Below are 12,651 nucleotides of genomic sequence, written 5' to 3'. Positions count from 1 at the left end.
GAGGGTTGGAAAAAATTGTGGAAGCTGATTCAAATTCTGAATGTGTCCAGGGAGTTCTCCAGAGGCACCTGCTGCTACCTACATAAGGTCTGGCCTGGCCCAGGCACTGTAGTCTGGAAAGTCACACTAACAGATAAAATGGTGATAGAAACTGGGGAGGTGAGGGATTGTGGGGAGCAGAACACTCTGTCCTCCCAACAGCAATCAGACAGTGACAATAGCAACTGTCAATAGAGGGTAAAAGATAGACTTCTGTATTATCCCCAAATTCAGTGTCTATCGTGGTTAATGACAACCCATTGCTGACTCTCTTTCTGCAGTGAAAGCTTAGAGCTAGAAAATTCTTGGGCCTAAGAATCTCTTGTTACTACAAAGCCCATTATTCTGTCATCGATCCCTGGGTGTGCAGCCACCATGGGAATCCGTTACACTCGGCTACCCAATGGGTGGCCCAGATGTTCAACACGGGACACTTACTTTTATGTGTAAACAGGTCTCAAACAAAGCTCGGACTAATGCTTCATATTCTTCTTGGACTTCTTTTCTAATCTGCTTCTTGAGATTCAGATTCACCTCTTCCAAGTCTGTGAGTTGGGCTCTCAGAGTGGTGATTTCCATGGTCATATCATGACTGAGCTCTGCAATCTAGAAGCATGAGAAAATGTCTGTGTGTGTGTGTGTGTGTGTGTGTGTGTGAAAAACAATTTAGGAGTTTCAAACTGCTACTACAAAATAGTTTCTTATAGATCAGTATTGAATTTCACTTCTATTTTAAACCTAATGAAGAGAGTGAACATTCTGCTAAATAAATGCAGGCAGAAGAATTTAAGGACAATTCAAAGGTCCCAGAACAGCGCCAGACACTGACTGGTGAATAAGTGACCCCAGAAAAGCCACTACATAGGCCCTTTTCAGTTAGAGAAAAATACTTCAACTGTCTTGGCCTCCATTTCCAAACTGGCCTCCCCTTGACACCTCAGCCCAAACATCCCTTTTCTTTTTTGGAATGCATTTTATTTTATTTATTTATTTAGTCTGAGACAGAGTTTTGCCCTTGTTGCCCAGGCTGGAGCGATCTTGGCTCGCCGCAACCTCCACCTCCCGGGTTCAGGCAATGCTCCTGCCTCAGCCTCCCGAGTAGCTGGGATTACAGGCATGCTCCACCACACTTGGCTAATTTTGTATTTTTAGTAGAGATGGGGTTTCTCCATGTTGGTCAGGTTGGTCTGGAACTTCCGACCTCAGGTGATCCACCCACCTCAGCCTCCCAAAGTGCTGGGATTACAGGCATGAGCCACCACGTCTGGCCTGGAATGCACCTTAACTGGCATCAAAAGAAAACAAGAAACAACAACAAAACTCCCCAAAGTAACAACAAAAACAGAACAAAACAAAACCAGTACAAAATAACAAAAGCGACCAAAAAACTCAAGAAAAAAAAATGCACCCTATTCTCACTCATAGGTGGGAATTGAACAATGAGATCACATGGACACAGGAAGGGGAATATCATACTCAGGGGACTGTGGTGGGGAGGGGGGAGGGGGGAGGGATAGCATTGGGAGATATACCTAATGCTAGATGACGAGTTAGTGGGTGCAGCGCACCAGCATGGCACATGTATACATATGTAACTAACCTGCACAATGTGCACATGTACCCTAAAACTTAAAGCATAATAAAAAAAAAAAGAAAAAAAAAATGCACCCTAAGGAGGGTTGCTCACCAAAAGTGAAAGCACACTCCTTGGTGTTCCTGCAGTGGACCTTCACTGACGGGACTTCTACAGGTGACACAAGCAAATGACTCTAAGGCATCCCATAGCTGGCTAGCCCTGAGAGTGTGGATGTGAGAAATGGAGAAGAGAACCTTTTAATAGGAAATGACCTACCTGGCCAGCACTGTCTTCAGGTGGACCCTGGCCTCTTTGTGTAGCATCTAATTCCTGGGCAGGAGAAAGCAGTACACAACCAAACTCTAACATTTAGTCTTCCAACCATGGCTCAGGTCAGTACAACACATTCCAAACACCTCCTATTTGTGTTAATGGAGCCCCATTTTGAGAACCTTAGGCTGTGCCTGGAGCTGAGACTGTGTGAGTTGCCCCACTGGACTTCAGGATGCCTAACACAGCCTCAAAAGACAACATTGACTTCCAGGTACCCACACTGATGCCAAGAACTGAGTAATGGGGATAGCCCAAAATGGGGGTGGCTTCAAGGCTCGTTGTTCATCATTTCAATGCTTCATTTGGTGTTTTGGCTAGTGGTTTAGACTTTTGAACTTTTCTAAGGTATAAACTAAAATCACACTAAACCTCTGATGCAATCTACCTTCACAATAGTGGGCAGCCCAGGGCAGGAGGACTGACTCTTCCATCCCACCAGCGGGCTCATATTTTAAGGAAGTCTCCCAGTGAGACTGACCCATGACATGCATCCTGAAGAGAGAGTTTACTCAAGGATCCTGGCTTCTTTCCCAGACCAGGAACAGCGCACGGTGCCTTGTGTTTGCTGAGGGTGGAAAGGACAGCTATGTACCTTCCCCTGCAGGGCCAGCCCCTTTGTTGCTCACCTTTCGTATTCTCCACTGGACACTTCCCAAGCACATAACCTAGTGTGCAACTGAGAATACCAGAGCCCAGGAGAATGATTGAGCCAATGAGTAGAGAGATTTGAGGGTACCATTCACCCTCAGTTCTGGCATAAGAACCACTGTATGTATCCCAACCCCCTCAGTTTTACTTTTCTCTTCTGAGTGCCTCCTGAGCCTCCCTGCCCATGCCCATTCCCCACTGCAGTTCTTCTCTCTCTGGGAACCTACTTGCTCTTTCTGGCTGAGCCTCTGCCTAGCATGATGCAACACATGCTCATAGCACATGGAGTAGGTCTCAAAGTTGCTGCGTTCTCTTGCCATCACATCACAACCCAGGGAAAGGAGGCAGGCCTCAAGGTGATCTGTCCTGAAAGTGATCTGAAAGGAAAGAGGCATTCATTATTCACAGCCACTCCAGCAGTGCAGCCTCATCATGCCAGGGCCCCAGGCACTCTTTGCCTTGGCTCACAGACCCACTTTTGTTTCTTCTCTATATCCAACCATGGGCTCTAGCCTTGCAAGCCTCTCTTTCAAGTCAGCTTTGAACATTTGTAAGGACACGAGGACAATGGAAGCCCACATAGCGCATGTCAAAACATTGAAAGGTTATAAATCAAACTAACAAAATATCAGAATGAAATGTTTAATTCTCCTACCTTGAAAAACAGACCTGAAAAATGACCTGGAAAGCCAGATTTGAATTTATTATTCCTGGACTACTCTGAGTTTTTTTGTTTTTTTTTTGTTTTTTTTAGACGGGGTCTCGCTCTGTCGCCCAGGCTGGAGTGCAGTGGTGTGATCTCAGCTCACTGCAGCCTTCACCTCCCAAGTTCAAGCAATTCTTCCACCTCAGCCACCCAAATAGCTGGGATTACAAGGGTGCACCACCACACCCGGCTAATTTTTGTATTTTTAGTAGAGATGGGGTTTCACCATGTTGGCCGGGCTGGTCTCAAACTTCTGATCTCAGGTGATCCAGCTGCCTCGGCCTCCCAAAGTGCTGGGATTACAGGTGTGAGAGTCACCCGGCCGACTACTCTCAGTTCTATGCTGTAGTGTGGTGACCTGGGGAAGGCTGGTCCCCAACCTGTAGTTTACAGTGTGACCCCCTTCTCTTCCCAGCTCTGGCCTCATGTCATGCTGTGAGGTCTTCACATGCCTGTGAGTGGACATCCTAGCCTGCATGTCCAAACTCCATCCACACGCCCAGTCGCCTCTTGGCCACTTCCAGGCCAGGGGTGTGCACACTAGTGATGAGGTCCACTCTCACTCGGGGGAAGGTGATCCAGGGAGGAGGCCCATTCAGGCCAGGGACTCAGGGAATTCCAGGTCCCAGGTACTTGGAGCATGGTCTAAAATGAAGGCCAGGGCTCTGAGTGGATATGTCCCTGTGGCCCAGGGGATTTCTTACCTTGTGGGGAAGGTCATGGCTGGAGAAAGGCCAGAGAGGGGCCCTCTGGTATATGGGGTATCTGGCAAGGGCTTCTCTTGCTCTGGTCTAAGGGCCACACAGCTCATTCTCTAGGCAATTCCACTCATTCCCTTTCTCCAGGAGATTGTGCATACTTTTTGAATAGGTGGCAATTAAGGAACAGCCCAACCTTCCAAGGCAGGCTTAGATTTAGGTTCTGGAGAGAAATGGGAGCCAATATTTGGAAGGTAGGACAGACCTACCCAACTAGGACCTGCATATCTATGCGAGTGTGTTTGTCCCTCTGTGCATCAATGAGTGTGTGTGTGTGTGTGTGTGTGTGTGTGTGTGTGTATCTATCTGCAGGGATGGGGGGGGTGAGAAAGTTTATGGAGCCAAGTCTAAGACCCAGCCTACACTGTAACGTGAGTTTTATCTGTGACACTTCTGGGGTCAGGCCGGCTCCTGCTCCCTGGCCATCTACCATTGAAGCCAGCCTGTCCTTTGAGCCTAGGGGATCCTCCTGGCTCTGATTTGCTTGTCCTGGAAGGCCCAGGGCACTGTCCTATCATTGCAACCCCAGTGCTCCACTGACCTCCAGGGAAAGCCTACCATGGGCTTGGCCAAGGTAAGTTATTGAGGCAAACTAGCAGAGATGGCAAATAGCAGTAAGACGAGCCCTGATGGAGGAGAGTAAGGACAGTGGCTCACTCGCTGCAGCTGGGGAGAGGAGACAGAATCTATTTTGGAGGCAAGCTGACAGTATCTATGACAAGAGTTTACATGCTTGTGACTTTTGACTTAGTAGCTCCTCTTCTAGGAATTTAGGGAATAAAAGTTATCCACAAAAACATATGTAAACAGATGTTTACGTATGTTTTTATATTTTTACATATTTTTACATATTTTACATATGTCTTTATATTTTTTCCAATAGAAAAGAAAAATGGAAACGACCTAAAATGCCTAACAATGGAAACGAGTTGAATCCATCTGGCTCATAGACATGACGAAATACTGAATGGCCACCATAAATGGACATATGTTTATTGATGAGGAAAGATCTTTATAACATATTGTCAAGTGAACAAAAAAGCATGCTATAAAAAAAGGTCATGCAGAATAATCTTATTTTGTAAAAAAAAAAAAAAAGTGTGTATTAGTCCATTTTCACACTGCTGAAAAAGACATACCTGAGAATGGGCAATTTACAAAAGAAAGAGGTTTAATGGACTTATAGTTCAACATGGCTGGGGAGGCCTCACAATCATGGTGAAAGGCAAGGAGGAGCAAGTCACGTCTTACACAGATGGCAGCAAAGAAAGAGAGCTTGTGCAGGGAAACTCCTGTTTTTAAAACCATCAAATCTTGTGAGCCTCATTCACTATGGTAAGAACAGTGCAGTAAACACCCACCCCCATGACTCAATCACCTCCCACTGGGTTCCTCCCACAACATGTGGGAATTGTGGGAGTTACAATTCAAGGTGAGGTTTGGGTGGGGACACAGCCAACCTATATCAAAGTGCATGAGTAGAAAAATGTTATAAATAAAGTTTGGAAGAAAATATGTCAAAATAATAATAGTGGAGGCTAGGTGCTGTGGCTCACATCTGTAATCCCAGCACTTTGGGAGGCCAAGGAGGGATTGCTTGAGGCCAGGAGTTTGAGATCAGCCTGGCCAACAAAGTGAGACCCCATCTTTACAAAAAAGAAATACAAAAACTAGCTGGGCATGGTGGTGTGCGCCTGTAGTCCTAGCTTCAGGAGGCTGAGGTGGGAGGAGCACTTGAGCCCAGGAGTTTGAAGGTGCAGTGAGGTATGATCAGGCCACTGCACTCCAGCCTGGGTGACCTGTCTCTTAAAAAAAAATAATAATAATAATAATAATAATAATGGTTATCAATGAGCACTAAGATTATGAGTATATTTTCTACTACAATATAATCATAAAATGTATATAATTAAAATAATTATGTAAATATATGTAAAAATAAAATGCATATAGTAATCTAAAGATAGTTGAGCTTTTTAAAAAGTCATCAACTATATCAGCTTGGCAGGATATGATCAAGATACGGGCAATAAAGCAGCAGATGGAAACCTCTGGATTTAATGAGCAGTGGACGGGGCAGTGAGGGGCAGGAACTCAGTGTCTCCCACTCACACTCTAGGGCCCTCCTCAAGGGGCTGCATTAGTGGGTGGATGACCTGCCCGTTACCCTTCTTGCCCCACCCAGTCTCTGGAGAGCAAGCACCATGACAGCCATGGTTTAGTTGCTGACACAAGGCAAAGAGAACTCAAGATTCTACCCCTGGACCTTGACCTCCTGGTGAAAGGGCAAGGCTACATGGGTTTGGTCATGACAAAGGAAGCACTTCCTGGTTTGACTGTAATGAAAGCCTGCAGCCATGAGAAGTCACAAGACCCTACTGGAGTTCAGCAAGGTGTGGCCAGTGACCTCTTCTGGGCCTAGTGCTCTGAGCCAGCCACAGCAACTCAGTCTTTACTATCCTGGGTATGAGTGCCCAGACATGGGTGTGCCAACAGGGCATCCAACAGCTCTTATGCAGGGCAAACACTTCTCATAGTAATGCCACCATAGCCTCTGCAGATATAGGATCCCAAACCCACAGAAACGCACAACTGGACCACAGTGGCCCTCTGCCATGCCCTCTGAGCCAACATGATGTTTTACCTGGCCAGCAGGAGGAGTCTATGGTGAGTCTGTATAACACCAAAGAGGTGGGAAAGGTAGGACTCTCCTTGAGCATCTCCAGAGGCCATAGAAGTTCTATTGCTTCCTTCTCTCAGGGCTCTACTGAGGCCTCAAGAGGTTGAGCTGAAAGAACAGCTCAAGGGGAGAGAGGCTGGAAGCAGGGAGAGGGAGAAGGGTGCAGGCAGAGTACCTGCAGGGGACATGGGACAGGGAGCATGTCTGAGGAGGGGCAGACAGGAAGCAGTGAGTGGCCAGTGAGGGAGGGGTGCAGGGAGGCTCTCAGGCTCCCAGCAGCCCCTCTCTCCAGGTAAGCTTTGGTCTTGCACCCTGTGCACTTGGCCTCCTGGAAGCAGCACATGAAGCAGCCGGTGTGGCTTCCGTGGGCTCAGCCTTCTCTGGGCTCTCGGAGCAATTTATTTCCTAAAACTTGCTCTGCAACCTACTCCTGCCTCCTTGGGTCACTGTAAATGTCACCTGTGCTTGTGTCAAAATGCAGCGTGAGTGGGTACCATTGGCCAGTTTCTTCTCCAAGACCCTGGCTGGCATAAGAGCTGCAGACTAAGATTATTGGCCCAGTTCTGCCCAATAAGCAGCACCGCCTTCCACTGGGCTGTTCTGTCACCATCATTCAAACCTGAACCATGATGGATGGCACTGGGTGGAAGAGCAGCAGATTACCCCAGGGATTCTTCAAGAGAAGCAGCCTGGGGTGAAGCATGGCAAGCACTGGGCCTTGTTATGGCCAAAGTCTAGCCCTGAGGCCTGCCAGCAGCAATTGAGTTTCTGTGGTTTGCTTCATCTTGGAATCCCTTGTAACAATTTGTTTAATATCAGGCACACACGAGGTATCTTGAGGATGTTTCTAAAACACCCACCTCTGCTGACAAAACACATCAGTGGGCTGGGGGCAGTGGCTCACACCTGTAATCCCAGCACTCTGGGAAGCCGAGGCAGGCAGATCACTGGAGGTCAGGAGTTCAAGACCAGCCTGGGCAACATGGTGAAACCCTGCCTCTACTAAAAATACAAAAATTAGCCAGGTGTGGTGGCACGTGCCTGTAATCCTAGCTACTTGGGAGGCTGAAGCAGGAGCATCACTTGAACACAGGAGGTAGAGGTTGCAGTGAGCCAAGATTGCACCATATCCATGATGGAGACGGGGTGGCTGGAAGAGTAAGTTCCCTGTTACTGCAGATGATCCAGAAAAGGCTAGAAGCCTACCAGGCACAGACTTTGGAGGGGCTGGAGCATCCTGAGGACCCTGACTTTAAGACACTGGCAGGCTGACACCAGCCTCTTCAAGTGTGCCCAGAGTGTGGGGTGTACCTGATATGGGTTTGCTCTGCCTACTGACATTCATGCTTCTTTCCCACAAGACCTCAATGTTGGGGTGAAGCATACAGATAAGAAATGAGAAGGACTTCAGTCACTAAACTGTTGTTTTTATTGTGTTAAACATAAAATTTGTCACTATACCATTTTCAAAGGTACAGTTCAATGGCATTAAGTATATTCACATTGTTGTGCAACTATCACCACCATCCACTGCCAGAACTCTTCATTTTGTAAAACAAAAATCCTGTACCCGATAAACAATAATTACCTATTCTTTCCTCTCAGCCCCTGGCAACCACCATCCTTTCTGTCTCTCTGAATTTGGCTACTCTAGGTACCTCATATAAGTGGAGTCATAGCTTATTTGTGCTTTTGTGACTGGCATATTTCACTTAGCAATAATGTCTGCAAGGTTCATCCACATTGTAGCATGTATCAGAATTTCCTTTTTTTTTTTTTTTTTTGAGATGGAGTCTCACCCTGTCGCCCAGGCTGGAGTGCCATGGCACAATCTCGGCTCACTGCAACTTCCACCTCCCAGGTTGAAGCGATTTTCCCGCCTCAGCCTCCCAAATAGCTGGGACTACAGGCGCACGCCACCACACCCGGCTAATTTTTGCATTTTTAGTAGAGACTGGGTTTCACCATGTTGGCTAGGCTAGTCTCAAACTCCTGGCCTCAAGTGATCTGCCAATCTCAGCCTCCCAAAGTACTGGGATTACAGGCATGAGCCACCACGTCAGGCCAGAATTTCCTTCCTTTATAAGGTGAGCCACAAAATTTTTCCATCCATTTTTCTGATATGCCCCACCCTAACCACTTCCTTATCTCAAGGATGGGAAACTACTTCACCCACTCAGAGTACCCAGTACCATGTTTGTTTATGATTGAAAGCTTAAACTAATACATGTAAGTCATCAAGTTCTGAGGAAAAATGTATCCCCAACCAAGCTTGTGAATTCTCTACCTCATAAGAACTGAGATGTGTATTATAAAATAATGGAGAACATTTGAAGAACTTGGAAAAATGTAAATTTGGAGAAGACATTTAAAAAAATGAAGTATGTTTTGCCAAGTCAAATTTCTTTAAATGGTTGAGTTTCAAAGGAAACTGGATTCACAGTTACCTAAAAGCACTTGTTAACACTCCACAAAACTCTGTTATGGTCAAATATCTACGTCTACTCTCTTATCCTGCCTTTTCAGTGGGTTGCTTTGATTTAGCAAGGCACTTCCTGCCAAGAATAAACATGTTTCAAAACTCCAAGGACTGTGTATATGCATGTGTGTATGTATTAAATGTATATTATTATTTAATATAATATATAGAGTTGTCACGGATTTGAATATTTTTTCTGGAAGGACACACACAGATTGCTGAAGCTGGCTTCCTTTGCAGAGGAAGCTGGAGACGGTGGCATGGGGACAGGTGAAAATGCTAGCTTTCTGTGCTATTGGCTTTTTTTCATATGCTACATTTTAATGTTTTCTAGGTAACAGCATTATAGGCTATTTTGGTTTTCCTCATTCAGGCTTTCCATACTAACAAATCAACAACAGAATATGTTGCTAAAAACCAACTCATTCATAAACAAACTCCAAGGTTACTTTAAAAAATTGACCAAATTTGAAATTTGCCAACGTATGTATTCTAATTACTCAGATCTTTAGTGGAAATCAATTTTTTTCCAAAATTAAAAACTAATGATTACAGCTGAGCATGGTGGCTCATACCTGTAATCCCAGCACTTTAGTAGGCCAAGGCAGGTGGATCACCTGGGGGTCAGGAGTTCGAGACCAGTCTGGCCAACTTGGTGAAACCCCGTCTCTACTAAAAATACACAAAAATTAGCTGGGTGTGGTGGCACATGCCTGTGGTCCTAGCTACTCAGGGGGCTGAGGCAGGAGAATCGCTTGAACCCGGGAGGTGGAGGTTGCAGTGAAGCCGAGATCGTGCCACTACACTCAAGTCTGGGAGACTCCATTTCAAAAAAAAAAAAAAAGGAAAAAAACAACTAACAATTGCTCTACTTTGGGCTTAGCCTCAGTATTCATATAATCATTCTTAGGGAATAAGGGAAGCATTAGGAGATCCATTAAATGAGAAAGTTTTCCTCGTTTGGGATGATGTTATAAAAACCAACAGAATGACTGATTTTCAATACATACCTCTACTCCATCATCCTGATAATTCTGCATTAATCTCTGTATAAATTTTTCAACTATTTGTGGTCTTGAGACTGAAAAGTTTTCTTTCATGACTTGGTGTTTCCAGAGATCTAGGGGGGAAAACATACTGGCACTAGTACCACAAAACATTGTGCTGTCATTAATGGCTATAAAATGGCAACTCTCTGAGACAGAACATGGGATACAATAAGCTGTTTCTAAACTCAGCTGCCCCTTGATACATGCAGGGGACTGGGGATTGTTCCCAGGAACACCCTCAGATCCTGAATCCATGCATATTCAAATCCTGCAGTCAGCCCTGGGGAGCTCGTGGATACAAATATCTGCCCTCTGCACACGTGGTTTTCACATCCTGAATGCTGTATTTTCTATCCTCATCTGGTTGAAAAAAAATCTGTGTATCAGTGGACGTGCACAGTTCAAACCATGTTGTTCAAAGGTCAACTGTATGCAAAAACTAATGGGGGCTGGGCAACTGGGGATCCAAGACCCTCTGGAACATGGGAACTAGGAAGATCTCTAACCTGACTCCTAATGCAAAGATTTGGAAGAGCACCTATGAAATCCAGGGAATATTCCATTACCATAACTAAAAACCCCAAATCAAATATTAGTATCAATCCTACATCATCTTTATTTTTATTAAGGCCTTCTATGTATCTGCCAATTATTTTGGTCTAAAACAATGATCAGAAATAAATGAACAGCTATTATATTTATCTGCTTAAGTTCCCAGTGCTAGAGGGCAAAATTAACTTGAACATATAATAGTGATAAAAAAGGAGAGGAAATTCAAAAGAGAGAAGTTAGAGTTACAGATTAGAAATGTTGACAGACTGAACTTTAGCTCCAAGATTGAAGCAGCAATATGGCTGACACAGATGGGATGAGGCATATACAAAGTTCACTTGAGGCCAGGAGTTCAGACCAGTCTGGGCAACATAGTGAGACCCCATCTCCACAAAACATTTAAAATAGACAGGCATGATGGTGCATGCCTGTAGTCCTAGCTACTTGGGAGGCTGAGGTGGGAGAATCTCTTGAGCCCAGGAGGTCAAGGCTACAGTGAACCATGATTACATCGCTGCACTCTAGCCTGGGAAACAGGTTGAGATCCTTGCTCTAAAAAAAAAAATTAAAGGGGTTGCACATGATCAGTAGCTGCAACACTAGAAAGATGGCAGAGCAAGAGCGAAGAAAAATCCCTTTGGTTCCAGAAAATCTCCTGAAAAAGAGGAAGGCTTATCAAGCTCTCAAAGCCATCCAGGCAAAGCAGGCACTTTTGGCAAAGAAGGAGCAGAGGAAAGGAAAAGGGCTCAGGTTTAAATGACTGGAATCATTCCTACATGGTTCCTGGCGGCAGAAACGTGACAAGGTGCATCTCAGATGACTAGAAGTGAAACTTCACACTTTGGAATTGCCAGATAAACATCCTTTGGCCTTTGTTGAACGCATCGAAAGAATTAATGGTGTGAGTTTACTGGTGCAGAGAACCATTGCAACACTTCACCTAAAGAAAATTTTTAGTGGTATCTTGTAAAAGGAACCCCCCAGAACCTAAAAATGCTGCGTATAGTGGAACCTTATGTTACCTTTGGATTTCCAAATCTGAAGTCTGTCTGGCAACTCATTTTGAAACATGGAGAATCCGAGGTCAAGAATAAGACCATCCCTCTGACAGACAACACAGTGATTGAGGAGCACCTGGGGAAGTTTGGCATCATTTGCTTGGAAGACCTCATTCATGAAATTGCCTCCCCAGGGAAGCATTTCCAGGAGATGCCATGGTTCTTGCACCCTTTCCACCTCTCAGTGGCCTGTCATGCTACCAAAAATAGAGTGGGCTTCCTCAAGGAGATGGGCACACCTGGCTATCGGGGTGAACGCATCAATCAGCTTATCCGCCAGCTGAACTAGACCCAGGTGCCAAACTGCAGTAAATTTTTGTCAATGAAGTGGAAGCATATGTTTTTGTTTTTTGGGGAATTTTTATCAAGTATGTTCAGAGAAGATTATTTCCTGCCTTATCTTCAAAAACTGGAAAGGAAGCGCCAAAGAAAAGACAGCAGCTGGCCAGGCGCGGTGGCTCACGCCTGTAATTCCAACACTTTGGGAGACTGAGGCAGGCAGATCACCTGAGGTCAAGAGTTCAAGATCAGCCTGACCAACATGGAAAAACCCTGTCTCTACTAAAAATACAAAAATTAGCCAGGCGTGATGGTGCACACCTGTAATCCCAGCTACTCGGGAGGCTGAGGCAGGAAAATCGCTTGAACCCGGGAGGCGGAGGTTGTGGTGAGTCAAGATCGCACCATTGCCCTCCAGCCTGGGCAACAAGAGCAAAACTCCGTCTCAAAAAACAAAGCAAAACAAAACAAAAAACAACCCAAAAAACAAAAGA

General features: G+C 45.3%; 1 protein-coding gene and 1 pseudogene across 1 annotated transcript in view; one reads left to right on the top strand and one right to left on the bottom strand.

Annotated features, from left to right (window-relative positions):
- The window catches only part of LOC112204050 (uncharacterized), a 190,771-nt gene that overhangs the window by 16,014 nt on the left and 162,106 nt on the right, over positions 1-12,651 (bottom strand). The window contains exons 37-40 of the mRNA XM_054686851.2: positions 10,230-10,339; positions 2,824-2,973; positions 1,892-1,945; positions 478-645 (exon numbers count right to left, since the gene is read on the bottom strand). Of these exons, the coding sequence (XP_054542826.2) occupies positions 478-645; positions 1,892-1,945; positions 2,824-2,973; positions 10,230-10,339 (482 nt within the window). The remainder of the gene's footprint in view (positions 1-477; positions 646-1,891; positions 1,946-2,823; positions 2,974-10,229; positions 10,340-12,651) is intronic.
- LOC739952 (ribosomal protein uL30-like) lies at positions 11,322-12,228 on the top strand (annotated as a pseudogene).

Source organism: Pan troglodytes, chromosome 5 (genome assembly GCF_028858775.2).
Source record: "Pan troglodytes isolate AG18354 chromosome 5, NHGRI_mPanTro3-v2.0_pri, whole genome shotgun sequence".
Lineage (NCBI taxonomy): Eukaryota > Metazoa > Chordata > Mammalia > Primates > Hominidae > Pan > Pan troglodytes.
The sequence above is the reverse complement of the archived record's forward strand: the minus strand, read 5'-3'. Positions and strand labels throughout refer to the sequence as shown.